We start from the raw sequence: 21,796 nt of genomic DNA, 5'->3' as shown, positions 1-21,796 counted from the left end.
GTGTACAAAGTGTCCGTGTTTATCGGTGTGTAAATGCTACTGGTGTCCATCACTGTGTCCGTCAACATGTTCTTGTTGAGGCTTATTTGAATTGTTTCCATGGAAACAGAGCACTGTTAAAAAGAAGTGCAGATTCAAATGGAAGCATCTTTTCTCTTTCCATACCTCCCCCACCTCTACTTTTTTGTTTCTTCATCTATGTATTGCTTGTCCTTTTTTCTATTTCTTACTAGCTTTCCTTCAGCTGTTGTGTTTTTCCATCACCATGCCTTCAGTTATGGTCTATTGTCTGTTTTCAACATATTTTTACCCTTTTCAACGCGGGGTGTGTTTTGCAGGCATTTGTCCATGAACCCTGAGCAAACCTACAGGTGTTCTTCTGTCCACATCCCTGCAGTTCTTGTGTGTTTGCTGTGCACAGCCTGCTTTCCGACTTTGTGTTTCCCAGTTCCTCCTCTCCTCTCCTCCTTACCTCCATTTTCCCTTCTTCCATCCTCCGCCTCTTCTTTCACGAACTTGCGTTTAGAAAAGTCGTCAATTGACAATTAGCATGCAGGCCTGTAATTAGTGCTGACAAAGTTCCAGTAATTAGTCGCCTTAAAGATGCTTGTTTTTGTCGTCATACTCCTGGAACATCTCTTTTTCATCCCCCATCTCTCCTTTTCCCTTCTTTTCGTTATTAGAGTTTTCTAATGGTCTTTTTCTTCTTTGTTTTCCATTTTTTTCCCCCTCAAAGTAGCTTGCCTCCTCCATCAATATTTTACTCTCACTCTGTCTCACCCTTGCCTCTAAATAGCTTGATATTTTGCATACAGGTTGGCAGTGTCTTAACTCAAACGTTACCCAACTATGACTGTACTTACCCCATCTACCCCAGCCCTCAACATCACTGTTAATGAAACAAGCTGTAAATAATAGTAAGACATCCAAAGAGATTCGAAAGAAGGTGGCAGGAAGAGAAGGCATGTAAAACGGGCTGGATGAATGGATGAAGGGAGGGGTGAGAGGAGAGTAGCATGAATAGGAACCAGCTTGGTCAAAGGTGGTATGTGCCCATCATGGGGTGACACTGGCTGCCAGTCAACACATCGGCGCATTGTGACGGGTCTTCGCACGCATAAGTCATTTGCTAGTGTGGCAGTCGGCCTGCATGTCAGTCTGTCAGTCGTCCTTATCCCTGTCTGTGTGTCACTTCCTCATACCCCGCTCCTTTCTCTTCCACTCCGTCTGTCAGAGAGCCACATAGGCTTCTGTGTGGAGAGGTTGTGCGATATGCAACACAGCAATGCTATCCTGCCTCACCAGATATTTAGTCAATTGTTGGTCTGCTATGTGTGAAACATGCCAAGTCTGTTTCAGTGTGTTTGGTGCTTTAGTCATTGCTTGTGCTGTATATGCCAAAAATACTCTCTCACTTTCCTCATTCTACCTCTTCTGTACTCATCATCCAAGTAGATTCTCAGACACTGACATGTTCCTATACAAATCTGAATTTAATCATACATATGTTGCTGTACTGACCTGTGATGTCTGCTATTAATATGTTTGTGCTGAAGTGACCATATTTTTCCTGTGTCTCTCTGTTTCAGGAAATGCATTTACGCGCCACCATCATGCCTTTCTGCGAGCCCCCCTTGCCTTCACCGCCCCAAGAGCGGCGTATTTCTCTGATCCTTTGCCCGGCCGAAAGCTCATCCTCCCAGCACAGGACCCCCTTCTCTCCATTCTCCCTCTCCCTGTCCCTCCTCTGCCTTTCTCTGCTGCTCATCCCAGTCTGCGAATCCCGGAGAGGGGGGGGCGGGGGTGGCGTAGGCGGCGGAGGCGAAAGAACCGGGGCAGTGATCATCCCGCCACACTACCCGCCTGTGATGGCACTTCCACCACCCTCTTCCAAGCTGTCCCAGGGCCTGAGCATCGCTGTGGTCCTAATGGGCAACTCTAGTGAAGTGGCCCTGGCCGAGGGCCGTGAGAAAGAGGACTTCCTATACATGCCTCTGCCACCCAACGTGGAGTTGGTCACTATGAACGAGACAGACCCCAAGAGCATCATCACCTGCATCTGTGACCTGATGACCAAGCACTGGTTGCAGGGTGTGGTTTTTGGTGATGACACTGACCAGGAGGCCATCGCTCAGATCCTGGATTTCATCTCAGCTCAGACACACATCCCCATCCTAGGCATCCGTGGGGGCTCCTCCATGATCATGGCTGACAAGGTAAGGTCAGGAGATGCTCAGATTTAAGGTTCATAAGTTTTTTCATGTTTTTGTGAAAAAAATCACACGCATATGCTTTATGTTTGGCTGACATATGGATTTTGTATTGCATTTAGTGTATTTTCTTGGTTTGGTCCTTTCTGCAAACTTCAGGTAGGTCTTTTAGAAAATACAGTAATGGCTTAATGTAGGTGTTACACTTTACTGCTAGAGGTCATGAAACTGAAATGGTCTGAAGAGTGAGCAAATCTATAGGCCATTTGGAAGGGGAGGGTTACAGCCTGAGACCAGCCTTAAGATGAAGCGACACTGAATGTGAGTTGCATTAAGATAATTTGAAGTAAGCTGGTGACAAGATAAGTTTGATATTATGAGAAAGATAAAGGGAAACAGGAATAACTCAAGTGCAACTGTCTTAGAGAGTGCAGGATATACAGTATTGAACTGAAACTTTTAAATTCTAACATGACAGTATTTCAAGATACCCCTCTCAGCCAGTAATACCATTAATGTGTCACTACACTGATTTTTATCTGTTTATAAATGTTTAATTTAAAATGTTTAAGCTTATTAGTATTATATTATTACATTAATGCTTTTGTCCAAAGTCATTTAGGCATTTGACACATGGTTATCTCTATAGCATCTTACAATTCAGAGCAGACAGTAAGTTTGTTCAATAAATAACAAGGATAACAGATGCAAGACCATTATGTACTAGTGCACCTTCTGTTAACTAAAGGTACAACAGCAGAGCCTCATCGAGACTTGAACCAGGAACCTTATGGTTAGAACCCTGTCTTTGCCCCCCCACTAGCTGCTGTCCTTTTGTCTCCTGTACCAACACAAAGCCTGTGCCCTGAAGGCTGTTACAATCCTGCCTTAGTGGCCTATAAGTGGCCACGGGCCTTTCACACAGGATTGGGCCTCTGCCCTCACTATGCAAGTAATTAAGGCGGGTTGCCAGTAGTGGCAGTGGTCTTTGCCCCCTATCGACTGGTGTTGGTAGCAGCTTGGAGAAAAGTAATAGAATTCCCCCACCTGGATGGTAATCCACCCGCCTGCCTGCCGACGTCCTGGTTGTGTCCAGCCTTGTCCTTACACAGCATCTTGCCCCCACGGGGGAAGAGCTTGCAGCTGTGACACATTTGTAAGTGTGACATAGCAAGAGCCCATGGGGCCACTCACAACATGGAACGATGCAGTCCTGTAAGGACGACACCCCAGAAGCAAGATCTGCCTGCTGTTCTCAGGTCTGACAAAACTATTCAATTAGTTGGGGTCAGAAAGTCCAAACTGGGTCACACCTATTTAATTAGTCCATAAATCTTTATAAAAGAGGAAGCTAGCAGGTGTAACCATCTACCATGGTGAAAGACATGTGATTCATCAACTTTTAAAGATGTTTAGTTTGAATCACAGTATTTTGATTTGTGATTCTTGCGTAGTGGAGCAGCTTTCTTGACAGTGTGCATTTTGGCTTGTGGCCTTTGCTTGATGTGACTGGATCTGTACTTAATGAATATGATTATATGGACTTTGATTTTATGCTAAAAGGCATAATAGGATCAGAAAGAAAAAAAAACAGGCAACAAATGGTCACATTACAGTGATCGAAGTAACCTCATCATTGTTTGTAGAGATGAAACCAATGCACAAGTGTTCTTCGCTGGAAGTGTTTTGCTGAACTATGTTAAGCATGTGTATGATTGTGCTTAGCTTGTGCAAGCATGGTTACGGGGACCGCATACAGCATGTTTTCAGACATGCTGAAAAGGCTAACAGTTGTTGCTGCAAGAGCTACCGAGTGAAATCCATTGATGGTCTTGTTACACACCTTTGAAAAAACCTTTTCATGCACAATTTGCCAGGGAATTTTGCTCATTTTCAGGGACAAATGAAAAGAGAGTGGAATCAAATATCAGAGATTTAATGTGACAATGTGCGGAAGACAACGTGTAAGGAATGGGTAGAGCAGAACAATAGGAAAAACAGAGACTCGCAGAGAAGCAGGCGTGGGTGTGAAGGAGGAAGACAAGCTTCCTCCACATGCATTTCACATTCTTTTAACCCTTACAAAAGTGCAGGGTGGTGATACAAGGAATGGGAAACGAAGGGAGACAGAGAGACATGGACAAAACGTGTAACTTGCAGCACAAGATGAGAAGCACATTTAGAGGGTGGATAAAAAAAGCGAGAAACAGACAGGAGGCAGAGGGAGAGAACTAGAGGAAGATGAGAGAGTGCCTGAAGAAAAACAGACTGAGCGTGAAATAGAAAGTATGAAACAGAACGGAGGGAGAAGATGAAAAAAGGGGTTGCAGGGGAAATATTTTTTCCTGTCTTTCCCTTGATGATTACCTTTCTCTTGTCCAGCCTGCCCATCCCACACACACACACACACACACACAAGCTGAATACAGCTGATACAGTTGGCATGGCAACCTACTGCACACATCTATATCTAAGGAGGAGAGGAATTTATATTTCTTTGAGTTAAAGAAAATGAAAGAGAGCAAAGATACAGGAATGGAGTATGCCTGAGGTAACTCAAGATGAGAAAACAGAGCAGCAAAGCCATGCTGAGTGTCTTGTGTCCATGTGTAAAAAGAAAGGGAACAAGGCATGGATGAAGAGATGATGGGAGGGAGAGGGAGATGGAGGGAGGGAGTCGTAGTGCTTTGAACCAGAAGTGGCCAGGAGTGGAACAATGAGAGGTGGAGGAGGGCTTGGCATGAAAGATATGGAGAGTTTGAAATTTTGCTTTAAAACTCTTTCTGTGCTCATAAATTATACAGTCATTCCACATTACCACAAATGAGGATCAGTGATATTTGGTCTCTTTGTGGGTACAGTCAAATGACATTCTGTGGCTATAGTCCTTGTTAGAAACTGCTACGGATCTGTTCTAAGTAATTCTGGGCTTTCTAAGGGTTCGTTCTATTTCCTCTCAGTTTAATACTGCAGGATATGGTGTGAAAAGCCTGTGAAAGTGTCATACCTGGTATGTGTTTTATAGTTTCTGGAGAAAAATCTGAAGACACAATGTCTGTGATATGGATCTATGTCCATTACCTGCAAGTGTAAATGAGAATGTTGTATGTTTCTGTGCTGTACCTATACTAAGTTTATATGCAGGCAGTCCCCGGGTTATGAACATCTGATTTACGTACAACCCGTAGTTACAAACCGCCTCCTTACTGACTGGAAGTTAATATTTTTGTCACCCTTAAGTAACAATCAAATGAAAACTTCATAATTAAGCCTATTAAAAATTTGAGTTACTGTACATACAATAGTTCATAATAATAAATGGGCGCTACTTTGCTACGCGCATCAAAATATTGCACAACTACAGCAGTTTGCTGGCTCCTGGGCAGGGCGCGTGAGCCCGAGGTAGGACAGACTTCCTTCTTTTCCCGTTAAGTGTCTCGTGTGTTACTGTATTTGGCTTTAATTTTTTTTCTTTTACCCTTCTAACCATGGCACCAAGACGTAAATGTGTTGCAAGTCCTGTTCCACATCTCTTTGATAATAACCGCCCGCCTTGTCCCCCAACCACGATTTCAGATCTTTGCTTCTGTTCAGTTCACCGATCGATCGACCAACCATTCGCACGTCCCCAACCACAAGATCACGTCTCGTCCTTTCATCTGAATAAATGATCCTACACCTGGGTTCAGCCTTCTCCGTGTCTTCTGTTTATCATGACAGTAGTAACATTTACTATTATCTCTTTCTATGTCTCTCTCTATTATAAATATTGTACTTACATTATTATTATTATTATTATTATTATTATTATTATTATTGTTGTTGTTATTACTGTATTATTATGTTTTTATGTATTTGTAAGTGTTTCTTTAATGTTTTTTATGCATAGAAAGGTACACAACATACTATATACTGAGACAAACATTTGACAAACTGATGTTAGATACCCACCATACCTAACGGTTCCGACTTACGTCAAAATCCAATTTAAAAACAACATGAGGACACGGAACGCATTCATAATCCGGGGACTGGCTGTAGTATATATGTGTTGCATCTCTATGTGCATATTGTTCACACTCTTGTATGTGATACATATGAATCTGCCACTGACGTAGTGGCTACTGACAGTGATGTGTGTATATCTGCATTCAATGCATCAGAACTGTGTAATTCTCTTCTATCTGTGTGTGTTACACCGTAACTGTGTGTGATCAGCTGTATCTGTGTGTCTCATGTGTATTCAATACAGGGTGACAGCAGCAATATGTGAAGGCACGTTCTGGCCTGCCATACAGTACCCATCATGTTGTGCCACAGTATGTTACAGTCTTGTAATGACTCCACCATTGTTCCGGTTGACCGACTGTGGACCGTCTGTGGAGCCTGTGAGGCTAGTTTGTTTCTGGGACCAATTTTAGGAAAATGAATGACGCTGGGAGGGAATCATTGCTAAGGCTTAGTGCATTGGGGTGAGCGATAATGGCAGTGCATTGTGTGTGGGATTAATTGTCCACGGGACAAACATGTGGATAGTACTGCGGGATTCTGTCACAGTGGAACAATTTATAGTTATGAGCTGTGCTGAAGAATATTTAATAGGGAAACAATATTTTCAAAATAAATCATCTCAGCCTTGTGAAGCCAAGTAGCCATGAGGCTCAACGACTGGCAGAAAGCATAATTTTTTTAAATCCAAGATTGATTGCATTGTGCTGGCCACAAATGTACCCAATTACTTTACATACAATACCTCATTTTGTAATAACATTGCGCATTGTCCTACACTCTATTACAATAGTCTGTTCCACCCCATAGATCGACATTGTGTGCCATTATAAAACTCTGTGTGCTCAATTAGGATACATCCCAAAAGATAAAGGGATTAAAATAGAGCTTGACTGTCCTGCTCTTCTCTCTCCTGCTTGCTAATATAAAGTCAATATTCTTGCATACTATATGTCAGTCTCTCTTTTTCTGCAGTTACTCCCTCTCATACTCTTCTGTTTGGCCCCACCCCATAACTCTCATTTTTATCCTGGTTTGGCAAAGGGTACTATTTGTTAAAAGTTCCCCACAGAGTGAGAATAACAGAATAAACTCTGACCTGTTTTCACCCCTTCACCTTCACCTCCTTTCACTCATTCCTCCTATTGCCCCTTTCTCCGTACTTTTTCACATCATTGTGTAGCCCTCCAGGCCTTTTCCTCATTCTCTTTTTTTTACACTCAACAAGATCTCTTGCTCCTTTCTCATTGTGTTCTCCCTCCTGATAATGTGGCTTTGATCTGTGCCAGTTCTACAGAGTGTCTGTCCACTTTGACTCTATTATGAATAGCAGTAGTAAGGGCAGTGCTCATGCTTGGGCTGCTTATGTTGTCAGAACTCAGTCAGATTGCCAAGCATGAAAGCATCTGGATGTTTAAGGAGTGCATACCCTTCTTGCCAAAGGTCAAGTGTGAGAAGTAGAACAGAACCCTGGTATGAGCAGCCCACTGGGAAATGCAGCCTGCAGCTCAGTATTCCAGCTGTTCCACTCTCCTTGTCCTTCCCCTCTCCACCTCCTCCTCGTTGGTCTTTCTCCCTCTGATCCACCTAACCCATGGGCTCTATACTCACAGTCTGCATTCTGATCTGAGCTTCACCCCCTGTACCCTTCCTTCTACTTTCCTTCTCCTTGCTATAACCACCCTTGCATTCTCCCGTACCTCTGGCCTTCTCTTGTCAAACTACTGTGCCTGTACTTCCCTTGGACCCTGCTGCTCCCATCTTGCTCTCCTTTTGTCTCCTGGGTCTCATATTCCCCCCTCCCCTTGATGGACTGAGTGATAAAGCAGGGTGAGTCAAGTGGGGCTTTGTGGGGTCCCTCCACTGAGGGGGGCCAGCTGGGATTAATGAAGAGGGAGAGAAAAGAGGTGTCCAGTCAATTAATAGTGTGCTCAGAAAGTCATGAATAAAGACCCATTTCAGTGAGAGTGTCTCAATTATGGACGCACAGAGCCCTGGAAATGCACCCATATGCTTCATACTGCTGGTCCACAGCCCTGCAAACACGTGCCCCTTGGCATGCCAGTCCCCCCTAGTGACACATTCAGGCTGAGATAGTCCACTATTAGCATTACAAGGAGAATGTGCTGCCGTGGAAATTTAACAGCGCATAAAGTGTGTCTGCTAAACTGCTTTGCATTCCAAGCTATTGTACCCCTTTCATCCACAGAAGAGTTGGACTATTTTCTTTTCTTGCCCCCCCCCCAACCTCCCTGCCATTCCCACTAAAATAAAACAAGCTGCTTTGATGAATTTCAATGATGGCCTTCCCATGCTGTCCTGAATTAGTGCAAACACTGCCTTTCCCCTCCCACCCTGTGTTAACATGCTGAGTCTTTAGCACTTACCCAGTTGAGGCTTAAGTAGCTACAGTGTTCACAGCAGACCACTGGGCACCTGGGGCCAGTGGTTAGTGTCACAAGCTCTTTCGGCCCAGGAACAGTGGTACACACAGAGGTCTTGGCTCCAAGGAGAAGTGATCCAGGATTGATATGAGCTCTGACACACTTAGCCTGCTGTTGGTTGCTGCTGCACACGAATGCTCACAAATTTGCATTTATGTGTAGAATCGAAGGACCGGGGTTATCACATGTGGGGTCATCACATTTACATTTATTTACATTTATTCATTTAGCAGATGCTTTTCTCCACAGCGATGTACGTCTCATAGAAAATACAGTTTGTGCATTACATTAGGAGAAAGGGACATAGTTGCAGATGTTTTATTCTTAAGTACAGTCAGTTTGTTTCTTTCCACCATATGAACCAATGTTCATCACATGAGTAGCTGCATGTACATCTACACATCACACCTTCGGTGCTTACCCAATGTCCAGACCATTTTTATTTTGCACGTTTTACATGTTTGTGCACCTGTGTTTTCATGTATATTAATATGTGGGAACAAGTGATTTTATACAGTAGACCCCCATAATGCATTCAGATTTTTTTTAAGCAACATTGACAATCAGAGACTTGAGACAACATGATTGGCAGGTCTTGGTGTATTGACTCTTCGCCGCAAAGGGAACTGCAATGTTCCGAATATCAATCAAAAGCTTACAAATCTCACATTGCAAATATGTGACAGAGTGCCTCTATGTCGATCACGACTCTGCCTTGTGTATCAAGAGAGGGCCTTTGTTCTTCTATAGTCTGATCAAGAGACAGCTGGGGGGGCAATTGACTGGAGTGTACCTCCCCTTTAGAACGTTCCTCAGAAACTGACAAGGGACTGACTGGCCTCAACGACAGTGCGGTAAAACCAACTGCTTGGTTTAATTTACAAAAATGCTACAGGGAGTATGGCGCACATAGTAAATAAATAAATATCATTATGAAATACAGTGTGTACCGAGATATTAAGTTTGAAGAATTTTTGTGCCCTTCTTCAGCATCAAAGCCATCAGTCCCTGATGCACATTTTCAAGTGTTTCACACAGAAGCAGGCTGTTAGAAGAGATGCAGTGGAAATTGAAATTCAAAGAAGGCTTCATTGTCACGAAGTGGCAGTGTTTCGTGGAAACTTTTACAGCAAATGCAATATGTAAATGTAACTTGGGACAATGTGGATCTCTGGAAGAACAGGAAGGCAGGAGATGATGATGTAATGTTATGGTAGCAGTTGATTTGCTTTGTTTTTCCCTCCTCTCTCCCATTCCTCCCTAGTCTACACCTAGAGACTAAGGACCATCTGCTCTCTGTCAGTAGGACCTGTCTCACCTTTATAGATTCAAATAATTTGGATTTCTGAAAGAACACTAGTCCCATAGTGGCTTCAGTCTGATTCAAAAGAGTTGTGCTGCTGCTTGATAAGAATCACAGCCAGAAGGGTCCAGTTAGATTAAAAAATGAAACTGTGGGCGTTGCAGTGTGAAGATGGGTCCGTAGACATTCATCAAAGTCATTAGCCAGAAGACTGTGGATCCTCACGCGAGGTTCTTTGCCCGTGGTCACACACCTGCACTTGATATCAGGTGTACTAAAATGTGCTGTTTGAGGGAGGGAGGCTTAGTGTTTGCATACAGTGTGCCTGTGTGTAAGTAACTCGTTTTTTCCCCACTTCACACTAATGGCATCTTTAGTGAGACTGTTTCGATGGAAACCATGTTGCTACGGAAACACAGCCTGTCTCTCTGAATCATAAACTTCTCTCTCTCCTCTGTCTCTTTCTCCGTCTCTCTGGCTTTCTCCTCTAACCTGAAGATGCACAGTTAATCCTGGTGGAAACATGTAGAGATATTGCTGGGAGAGGAGAGAGGAGAGATGAGTTGCAGGTGGAGGGAGGTGGATGCCAGAGAGGTTTGGAGGTACAGTTTTAGCTGCAAGGAAGTGCTGGAAAGGCTGTAGAAAAAGGGGTGAAAGGGAAAGGGTGAGGACAGCTAGCAAAATGTAGGGAAAAGGGAGGATTGGAGTGAAAGAAAAAGAAGGAGAGAAGAAGTGGCATAAGGATCTCACTGAAAGACGAAGAAATCGAGAATGTTGGAGAATGAAATAGAGAGAATGACAGCAATATTGCAAGAGAAGGAAAGGAGGAAAGACTGATTGTGCTTCCTGGAGTGTTTCTGGAATTATTGAAAAAGTTCCATCCTACTAATCAAGCTAATTTGAATAATGCAGAGATGAAAATGATAAAAATGTGCAAGAACTGAGAAGGTCAGGGAAAGTGGAGAGAATTGTCTAGCATAGTGATACCTATAAAAGAGGGTATCGTGGCACTAAAAATGTAGGTGCGAACAGGAAGTGAAAGGTCGGGGGGGGAAGAGAGCAAGGTCTGAGTTTCAGAAGGTTTGAGATGAAGGCAGGCGTGTGGAGGAAAGTAAATCAGGCTTTGTTAATGGATGGTGGGCTGGCGCTCTGACCGGTAAACAGCACACAGCCGCTTTTTCCTTACCAAAGTGTCAGGGGAGCAAAGTTATGGGGGAATTTTTCACTTACTCAGAGATAAAAGCTTTTGCCCCATTTTGTCATTACTCAAAATCAGAAAGCGCTTTCTTACCTGCTGTCAACTGCTAACGTCAGAAGAACCCGCTGGAGTCTGAAAAGCACTTTTTGTTCAAAGATAAACTACAAAGAGTGGGCCTGTGTGTTGCTGGGAGCAGCAGACAAAGGTCAGACAGTGCTGTGTGTGCCAGGGTGGCCAGTTTGCACTCAGTAAATGGGTACCATATGTGCCGTTCACACATAAGGTGTACCTACAGCTGTAGTCATCTGTCTAGCCAGAACAGCATGGGACACAGTGTACCAAACTTGAGTGCTTTCATCAGGACATACTGGTATAATCTGAAGGTCTACTGGTTCTATAGTACCCTTGAGTATAGCACTTTGCATTAAGTCTCCAGTAAACATTCCCCTCTGCAGAAAAAGGTGATCTGATTTGGAAAGGTGTCAGCTAAGCAAATTTCTAACTTCCGATTTTTGCACATCAACATGAAACAGTTTTCCATAAATGGGACAGCTTCGTTGTGCCATTTCATTAGGAATTTGAAAATGGAAGATGTTCCAGTATCTTTTAAATGCATAGCGTTTCTGCATTTACCCTTTTCCGTCAAAGCACTGTCCTTCTTCCTGACTTCGCGTTTCTTTACACAGTAATTTCTTCAAATATCCTTTTGTTCTTAACTTCTCATAGCACAGTTTGACCAAATTTAGGATAACAGGGTTCTTCCAGAGTTAATCTCTGACTTTATTTGCATATCTACCTTTTACTTGCTTTTATGAGCTCCTGTGTATATTTTCGTATACCTCAAAAATAGTATTGACAAAAGAAATGGCTAACCTACAAAAACTGTACTTTTAGCATTTTGTCAGCATTTTAGATAAAACAGGAAGTGCTACAACTTTTAAAATCAACTTAAATGCAGCGTTCCCTTGTATAACAAAGGCTCCTTTTAAAATTCAGTTGAGCAGGGAGCCAAAGAGCTGTTGTATCCATGCACTCTGCCATTAGGGATAATTAAAAAATTTTAAAAGAATTCCAAATGACAAGCAAATGTAGATTTTTAAAAGAAAATTTGCTCATAAACATGTCTGAAATCCTGCAGTTGTTTAAAATCTATAATAATAATCAGTCTTAAAGCAAAACATTTTGAAGAAAGCAAAGGATAAAAAGGCAAACAAAAGCCTTAGATAAAACTTAAGGTGATAAAACACATTTTGAGAAAAAGTTTGTGATCTTTGGGAATTATCTGGAAATCGGCTTGAATGTCCTATAAACTGTGATCTGACCTTCATGTAAATCATAGTAATAATTGAAAACAATCTTATTTATCTTAAATCTTTAAAACAATCTTATTCATCACCTTATCTGTATTGACCGGGTGATTCCTTTATTGGCAATAACCTCAGGTGAGTGCTCTCTAAAACTGCTGTTCAGACCCCTACGGTATTTAGAAGGTATTTTGGCCTATTCCTTTTTGCAAAACTGTTTCAGTTCAGTTCATTTTGGGGATTTCTTGCTTTGAATGGCCTGCCTCAGATTGCATTTCAATGGGACTGAGGTCAGGGCTCTGACTTGGCCATTCTAAAATGTAGAATCGTGTCTGTTTGAGCTGCTCTCTTATTGAATTACTCTTGTATTTTGGATCGTTGTCATTTTGCATGACTAAACTTCTTTTATGGTTTAGATCACAGATAGATGCCCTGGCATTCTGCTGTAGAATTTCCTATTACCAGGAATGTTTGACCAGGAATTTTGAGGCACCCGCTATGTTACAGTGATGCCCAAGAATAACAGAATAAAAGAAAAAATAAAAAGAGAGAGGAAAAAATAGTAAAATAAATGATAAGCTTGAAAGGATATAGAAAAAACAAGCTTGCCCATCCAGTTTCAAAAACCATTTGTCCTGAGCAGGGTCACAGTAATCCGGAGCCTATCTCAGAAGCATCGGGCACAAGACTAAAAAGGGTTATACCTTGGTTGGAACAACAGTTCATCATAGGTTACCCACACACGTTCACACCAAGGGCAGCTCAGACCAATCCACCTGAACTGCATGTATTTGGAGTGAGTGAGGAAATGCATGCAAACCCGGGGAGAACATCAAACTCCACATAGACTGAGTGATGACTGAACCCAACTTCTTTTGCACCACGCAGGTGCTCGGAGGTACCAGCTCTAATCATTACACCACTATGCTGCCCTGAAGATGTGCCATGTATAACTAATTTCTAACATGTGTGTCTTAATCTTGGATTTAAAGTTGTCTAGAGCAGTTCTAATTTGCAGAAAGACATTAATTTTACCCTTTAAATGCATGGTGATGAAGTGTTCTTTTTATGTGCATTTGCTTTACAAGCAAATCTTCAGGAAAAAAATTATGCTCGTCATGTGATAGAAGCATGTATATGTTTTTAGGGTTGTAGTGGGTGAAGTTACTTAAAAATGACCAAAATGCTTAGAAAACAAATGTGTGTATGTATGCGTGTGTAGTTGTTAGTTGCTGTTTGTGTGTATCTGAGTGAGCGAGAGAAAGCAGAAGACTGGAGAAAATGTGCTTGCAGTGGAAGTTGATCAGCTGATTGCAGATCAGTTTGATGTTTCATTCAGTCAGGGGGCACGGTGGCGCAGTGGCGCAGTGGGTTGGACTGGGTCCTCCTCTCTGGTGGGTCTGGGGTTCGAGTCCCACTTGGGGTGCCTTGTGGCGGACTGGCGTCCCGTCCTGGGTGTGTCCCCTCCTCCTCCGGCCTTACGCCCTGTGTTGCCGGGTAGGCTCCGGTTCCCTGCGACCGCATATGGGACAGGCAGTTCAGAAAGTGTGTGTGTGTGTTTCATTCAGTGCCATTTACAGAAAGATTTGTCCCAACGTCATGCCACTACCACAGTGGCCCTCTCTCATCCCATACTGTAATCCAAGGGCAGGAGAAAGGCCTAAAAATAGATGCATTACCTGTCATCCTGCAAAAGAAAAACCTTTTCAACAATTAATAAGTCTACTTTGACATTTTGCGGTGTACAGAACAGCAACACAGGAGCTCACCTCAAAGTGACCTGGTATGAGCACCTGTGTCAGACACCAAGGTACTAAGGGGGAGGTGGTGTGGAAGAGATGGAGAAGAGCCCCAATACTAGACTAAGAGACCAGCTTGAAGACTATGGATTTGGAATATGGTCTGAGAACTCTGTGAAGTTTTGAAAGCCAGCGTCCCTGCAGACTGATGGTAGTGGTGGGAGGGGGGGGGGGGTGAACTGGCTCGCTGTCTCACACCGTCCTGTGGTGCTTTATGCTTCAGTAGCATTCATACCATGCCAAGAAAGCAGATTTGGATTTGAACGTGGACCCGTGAAGGGAAAGAGGGAATAGGAGGCAGGCAGGACAGGGAGTGAGTGAGCTGATTTCTCTGCCAAAGGCAACTGGTTTGTGTATGCGTGTGTTTGTGTGTCTGTTTTTGTGTGCACGTATAGTACACGGATTGGCTGTCTAAACTTGGTGTACCCCTGGGGCAATCCTGTTGCAAGTGATCTGCCCTCAGGAGCATGTATAGTTCCAAACCTTGCTGACTTCTACCGTGTAAAGGACAAGCAAAAGCTATGCATCTGTGTTCTGCCCTTGGCGGCCTGCATTTTGTACCAGGCACTGAAATCTGTACCTAGGAGGGGTCTCCTGATGTTCCAGGGCGTATAAACCACAATGATGATACTTAAAGTGATGTATTCCTCACCAAAAACCTTCACTGGAATAAGGTGCTTTGCCAGACGGTAGATGGAATGGGGTTTGAGCCCTGCCTGGGATGTCTTGCGGCAGACTGGTGTCCCGTCTAAAGCGTGTTCCCTCCTCCTTCGGTTTTGTGCCTTGTGTTGCTGGGTGGGCTCCGGCTCACCGCGACCCCGCTCGGGACAAACGGTTGCAGACACTGATTGGTTGGTATTTCTGGGAGGGGGAGCGTCGGGGTTCAGCCGGTGCCCGCTGTGTGGCAGGTCTGGGGTTTGCTTGGGGTGCCTTGCAACAGCCTGGCGTCCCATCCTGGGTGTGTCCCCTCCCCCTTCGGCCTTACGCCCTGTGTTGCAGGGTAAGGCTCCCGCTTGCTGTGACCCTGGTCTGGAGAAGCGTTTGTTGACGATGGACAGTTGGAATGGACACCAGTATTCGTCTCCATGAGACAAACAAACACATGTCCATCAGAATGAACCCATTCATTTTTTAAGAACATATATATTATAATAATTTTTAAAAATTCCTTTTTCACCTCTCTGGGTGGTTCTCTCCCGCCAATCTCAGGTCCTCTACCAGAAGCCTGGGAGTCTGAGGGTTCTGCGCAGTATCTTTGCTGTTCCTAGTATTGTACTTCTCTGGGCTGAGAGCTCTGGTTTTGTTCCTGGGATCTGTTGGAGCCACTCTTCCAACTTGGGTGTCACTGACCCGAGGACTCCCACCAACACTGTGATTACTTTGGCTTTCACCTTATACATTCCAGTTCCTCTCCCAGCCCCTGGTACTTCTCCAGCTTCTCATACTCCATCTTCTTGATCTTGCTGTCATTTGGGACTGCTACATCTATCACTACTGCCATCTTCTGTTCTTTATCCACCACCACAATGTCTGGTTGGTTCACCATCTGGAAATCCCAGAGGAACTTAGCCCTGTCATTCTCAACCACCTTCTGTGGTGTCTCCCATTTGGACCTGGGAGCCTCCAGCCCATACTCAGTGTAGATGATATTGTATATTATTCCTGCTACATTGTTAGTTCAGTGTATGCTCTTCCCACCTGCAACTTACACCCTGCCACTAGGTGTTGGATTGTCTCAAGGGTGTCTTTGCAGAGTCTGCACCTTTGGTCCTGCCTGGAATGGTAGACCCCTGCTTCTGTTGATCTGGTGCTTAGAGCTTGCTACTTTGCTGCTATGATTAGTGCCTCAGTATTGTCCTTCAGTGGAGCCTTTTCCAGCCATTGGTAGGATTTCAGGATGTCAGCCACTGCTATCTCTGCTATCTGCCATGGCACTTCTGTTGATTCTTTAACCACCTGCTCTGTCTGGTGCTGTCTAAGGCATTCAATTAGTAGGTCATCCCCAAGAGCCATTTCTCCGATGTATTTCTGGATGTTCTGCGTTTCATCTAGGGTAGTGGCCTTGACACTCACTAAGCCCCAGCCCCCTTCCTTATGACTGGTGTATAGTCTCTGAGTACTGAACTTCGGGTGGAATCCTCCATGGATTGTGAGGAGTTTCCAGGTCTTGATATCAGCAGCTTCTATTTTCTGCATTGGCCAGCTCACTATACCGGATTCAAATAAAACTTGAGGTGATAAAACACATACAGTTTGAGAAAAAGTTAAGTAATATACCACCTTAACTGTTTCCCATATACTGTACCTAAATTTTAAAATTCTACATTAAACACCTGTTTGGACACACAACAGCAATACAATATCGCCTTGTTCGGTTTACTTAACAGTAGATAATACATTAAATGTACATCTAAACATCTAATTAACAAAAATTAAACTTTTAAATGGAATTTAAAATCCTACTGTGCACACAATACCATGTTCAGTCACGTGAAAAGTTCAAGATCTAAGTTTCTTCACGCTGCCTCATTTCCCAAAGGCAACCCAAAAGTAGGGAATGTTCCTCATGTGTCAGTAAAGAGGAGAAGGTTTGAATCATATGAAGAGAGCACAGCAATGAATGAAGAGCTCTTCCAGAACAAGAGAGAATCTTCCAGAGTCCCATTGTTGTGCTTCTCCTCCCTCGTGGACTAGCCCACTTCTCTTCACTAACTCCGCCTTCCTCCTTTACCTTTGACTTTAAATCTTTGCTGTGGTTGTGAGTTATGTGATGGCATATTAGGTCTCTTGCATCGTCTTGGGAAGAGAGGCTGCACTGGAGGCTTCTGATGGGAGATAAACTACTCCCCACTGGCTCTTCAACTTGTCAGCCTGGTGGTTCATCCTGGATGTTTCACTCTCCTCTGGTGAAGTGTTTCTCTCTTCCGCACTATCCCACTCCCCATCTCCTCATCTCCCATTCTTTCCCTCTTTCCCATTAAATGTTCAAGGACCGGAAGGGGTTACATTCAAATCTGAATTATGTCCAGGACAAAATTAGACAAATACTTTAATCAAGGCTACAGTTTTTAATTAAAGTTAAAAAAGAAGGGGAAAGAACCATAGTTAAAATAAGGTTGCTGCTAATTAGGTGATGGCCCAGCGACTGTAAGACATAATTAATTCCATGTGTATTAGATTAAAGATGAGGATTTAAAAAAAATTATAATGATAAGGCAAAAGGAAGTGTCTGAGCCTGGAAGAGGAAAGGGAAATAAAGGGAGAAAAGGCACGTTGCCTGCAAGTCTGTGCTAATGGGTTTGCAGCATGTGGCAGAATGAATGCTGTTTTATGAATGCTGAACATTATTAGGGAGCTAAGCTGTGTGTGTTTTATTCTTGTAGTGTGTTGAGTATTTGTATTATTAATCCAATATCCAGATGTGACTGTGTTTGATTAATAATAAAATTTGAATAATCTGTGAATCCAAAAGTGTTAAGTGTAATATTGCATCACTTGCTGTGTGCCCTCTTTCAGAATATATGCATTCCAGAGTCGGTATGTGTTATCTGTGCGTAATGTGTTTCAGTACATGTCCTGTTAAAATTCCCTTTTGCAACTTCATTCCTCATTTTTCCCCTCTCAGTCTGTGTATATTGGTTGGTCTTATTCATATGAGTGTGCTTGTTAGTATGTGTGTGTGTTTCTGGTAGCTGGGAAGGTTGCCTCAATTTCCATGCATGGCCCAGCTGTTCCCTCCCACCTCTGTTCCCTCTGTCTCTCTAACTTCCCACCATGCGAGGAGAACAGTGAAGCGACTGACACATCTGCTCTTGTGCATGCTGAGTTCTAGGCCGGTTTTGTGGCCGGTATGAACACGTGTGCTGGCAGAGCTATTGAGATGCTGTTACCTCCTCAAAAGAGCAGCATCTGTACACATGTTTTGAATTGCACATTTACTGGGTTTTACACACTCTATGGACTTAACCACAATACTAAACAGTTATTTACCTGTTTGGGTGAGGCATTTGCTATATTCCTGGCCATATAAATGTTCCCTGATCTCTGATGGACTGGCATCCCTTCCAGGGTGTTCCCTATTCTTTGCCCTATGCTTCCAGAGTAGGCTCTGGACCACTGCAGCACTGCATTAGACAAGAATTTATTTATGAATGAATATATGAATGCTGTCATGAGTACAATTTAAGAAAGAAGGCTTGAGAGAAATTGCCCATTGTAAAACTATTGCTTTTAAAATTAGCGGATCATACGCACTGCATGTGTGCCATTGTTACACATTACACGTGATCTTATACACTGCATCAGTCCCACATGTTCAGCCTCAGCATAAAGTTTCTGCACTCTGTAATAACGGTTTAGTTTGTGTTCCACAGAGTGTGTACATGTGTAGATTACATTTTAGTTCACGCACATTGCACTCTCAGCATCTCAGAGCAGCAGGCCTGCTCAGACACCAGATGATATTGGTGGATGAAAACTGAATGGGGTCATGATGAGCTTTTCCGAGCCCTTTGCATGCCTGCCTTTTTGGCCGCAACAGTCGGACAGAGTGGCCACCCGTGCTCTGTGGGTCAGGAAGCCCCATGTGGATTTTGCTTAAAGCTGCTCTCAAGGTCTGTCCCACTCCCCCCCACTTTGCTCTCTGTCTCACACATTCATATTATAGGTTTCATTTAGTTGCACAGCAAGATACTTTTGTCTAGAGTGACTAAGTCAGCTTATGTTCGTACCTATATGTATACCTGGATGCATTTTTACTGAAGTCATGGCACAAGGGTATAGCAATGGGGGCCTCCTGGGACTCACTGAGCTCCAGTTCCTTATCCAACCATGTAACCTGCTGCTTTCCGCCTCCGTCCATCTTTGTTCGCTCGCCGCTCCTAGACTTGTAGACTGTGTCAACGCATTGTGTGTCTCGAGCTCGCCCTTCAGCAGTCTGCCTCAGCATACAAGGTATTTAATGTGCTCTCCCTGCAGTCAGGATGGTAGTGATGAAAAAGACCCGCCATTAAAGACAAAGCAATACTTGAGCTCTGCAGGACGCCGACATCTCCTTGTCGTTAAATGTCGGACTCCTGGAAATGATAAAGCACACATGCTGCTAGTAATTATTGTGGCAATAAAGAAAAGAGCCGTTAGTGCTAATATTAGTTTTTTCAATGAATTACAAGGCAGTAGGTGTCCAACATGGCGGAAAAACAAGTCCAGTGGTTGGACTGGGCACCACAGACAGACACAGGAGGGAGGGGGCTATTCAGATTGAATTATATCTGTATCTTGGCACTAATTTCAGCTTAATAAATGTAATAGAGAGCAGGACAATGGAGCGGAGAGAGGCAGTGAATCATGCAGCGTGCAGGAGCAGGGGAGTGTGGTAAAAAGAGGTCTGGGGCAAAAGGAAAGCACAAAACAGAAGGGAAGAGGGATAGAGAAGGAGAGATGAGTAAGGATGGCACAAAAATGCTGCTCAGTGCAATCCAAATGTGTGTGCGGTTGCGTTTCTGTGTTTCATTATGGACGTGTCGGAGCGCCGTACCCATGCCCCTTGCCTCATCAGTGTGATCATCTCATTAATGCCGAATTGAGGTATCAGATGAGCCGTTTTCCTTCCCCGGAGGTGCTGGCCGGGGGTGTGGGGGTGGGCACAGAAAGAGCTTTGATGTGGAGTGAGATGGACAGTCATGAACCAAAGAGTTCATCATCCCTGCCTGACTGGTAGATACCACTGGGCTCTTATGCTAATACACACACGCAACATGCAGTAGCAGCGTGCTCCTCACTCTTATATCAGTCACATATCAGTCTTGTAACAGCCTTATGTAAGCAGTATATGGCCCATGGTGAAAACAGAACAAAAACACTGCGAAATTATTACAGATGCTCAGTATTTGTTTCTTTATTATTTTTTTCCTCTTTGTTTTCTTCTCAGGATGACCACTCTATGTTCTTCCAGTTCGGCCCCTCAATTGAACAACAAGCCTCAGTCATATTAAATATAATGGAAGAATATGACTGGTACATATTTTCCATTGTCACCACTTACTATCCTGGCTATCAGGACTTCATAAACAAGGTAAGTCCAATGGAGTAATATCCTTGTCATCAGCATTTTAGCAGAAGGCTGAGATTTAAGATTTAGATAAAGAATTAAAGTCTGATTCCAAATTGCAGATATCAAGACTTTCACAGGTTGCCATGGTGCTGTAGCAGATCACAGTGGTGTCTCACAGGTCCAGGGATGTTGGTTACTGTAAATTGCACCTGTAGTGTGTGAACTCCCTGCAATGAAAACACACAAACCAGTGACCAAATTGATATAACCTAATTTTTACATTTGTTTATTGAACATTAATGAAAATTATTATTATTATTACTATTAGTAGTAGTAGTAGTAATAGTTGTTTTTTTTTGCAAGTAAAGCACCCATTTTTTAGAGTAATAATATTAGCGCAGCGCTGTAAAGTGCTGAGTGTATCACATGTTCGAATCAGATCCGCAGCACCATTGAAAACAGCTTTGTGGGCTGGGAGCTGGAGGAGGTGCTGCTGCTGGACATGTCAGTGGACGATGGTGACTCCAAGATCCAGAACCAGTTGAAGAAGCTGCAGAGTCCTGTAATCTTGCTCTATTGCACTAAGGAGGAGGCTACCACCATCTTTGAGGTGGCCCACTCGGTGGGCCTTACGGGATATGGCTACACCTGGATCGTCCCCTCACTGGTGGCTGGGGATGCCGACAATGTGCCCTCGGTATTCCCTTCAGGTATGAGGGGGGCAGGGCATGGAGTGAAGACAATTGTCCACTGGAGGGGTTCTGTAAGACTGGGGCCAGAGAGCAACCTCTGAGGAACCAGTTCCACAGAATGGACGCCCATCCGCCAATGAGCTGGTGATTTATAGCAGTAACAGTGATTTTCAAGCCTAAATAATACCTTTAGTTTAGTTCTAAGTACCTCCTCTAAATACCTCGACCTTGACTGACATCTACTGCAAGAGTCTGAGTCACCAGTCTAGGTGCTGTTACGTGGCTGGTTAGTAATATTGCCAGCAGGTGCAAAATATAACACATGAGGATGTTAAATCAGTGCACAAAATACATTTCAGTCATCATAATATTTCTTCTCTATTAAACATACATACTTTCAGGCTATCAAATCTCTTAAAGAAAGGATTTTTCTAAATTTCAGTTGACTGGTTCCCTGCGGTAGGGGGTGCGGTGGCGCAGTGGGTTGGACCGCAGTCCTGTTCTCCAGTGGGTCTGGGGTTCAAGTCCCGCTTGGGGTGCCTTGCGATGGACTGGCGTCCCGTCCTGGGTGTGTCCCCTCCCCCTCCGGCCTTATGCCCTGTGTTACCGGGTAGGCTCCGGTTCCCCGTGACCCCGTATGGGACAAGCGGTTCCGAAAATGTGTGTGTGTGTGGTTCCCTGTGCAAAGGAACTACTGGAAGAAAAGTATTTGATAAAGTGCTGTAGAGGTTTTGGCCGCATATATCACTATACGGTTATCAGATGTGTGATTAAGAGGTGATGACC

At 43.7% G+C, this 21,796-nt stretch overlaps 1 protein-coding gene across 2 annotated transcripts in view; it reads left to right on the top strand.

Annotated features, from left to right (window-relative positions):
- The window catches only part of grin2bb (glutamate receptor, ionotropic, N-methyl D-aspartate 2B, genome duplicate b), a 57,123-nt gene that overhangs the window by 10,211 nt on the left and 25,116 nt on the right, over positions 1 to 21,796 (top strand). For both annotated transcript variants that reach the window (XM_018761578.2, XM_018761579.2), the window contains exons 2-4: positions 1,590 to 2,216; positions 20,196 to 20,339; positions 20,758 to 21,028. In XM_018761578.2, the coding sequence (XP_018617094.1) occupies positions 1,590 to 2,216; positions 20,196 to 20,339; positions 20,758 to 21,028 (1,042 nt within the window). The remainder of the gene's footprint in view (positions 1 to 1,589; positions 2,217 to 20,195; positions 20,340 to 20,757; positions 21,029 to 21,796) is intronic.

Source organism: Scleropages formosus, chromosome 20, assembly GCF_900964775.1.
Source record: "Scleropages formosus chromosome 20, fSclFor1.1, whole genome shotgun sequence".
Classification (NCBI taxonomy): domain Eukaryota; kingdom Metazoa; phylum Chordata; class Actinopteri; order Osteoglossiformes; family Osteoglossidae; genus Scleropages; species Scleropages formosus.
The sequence above is the reverse complement of the archived record's forward strand: the minus strand, read 5'-3'. Positions and strand labels throughout refer to the sequence as shown.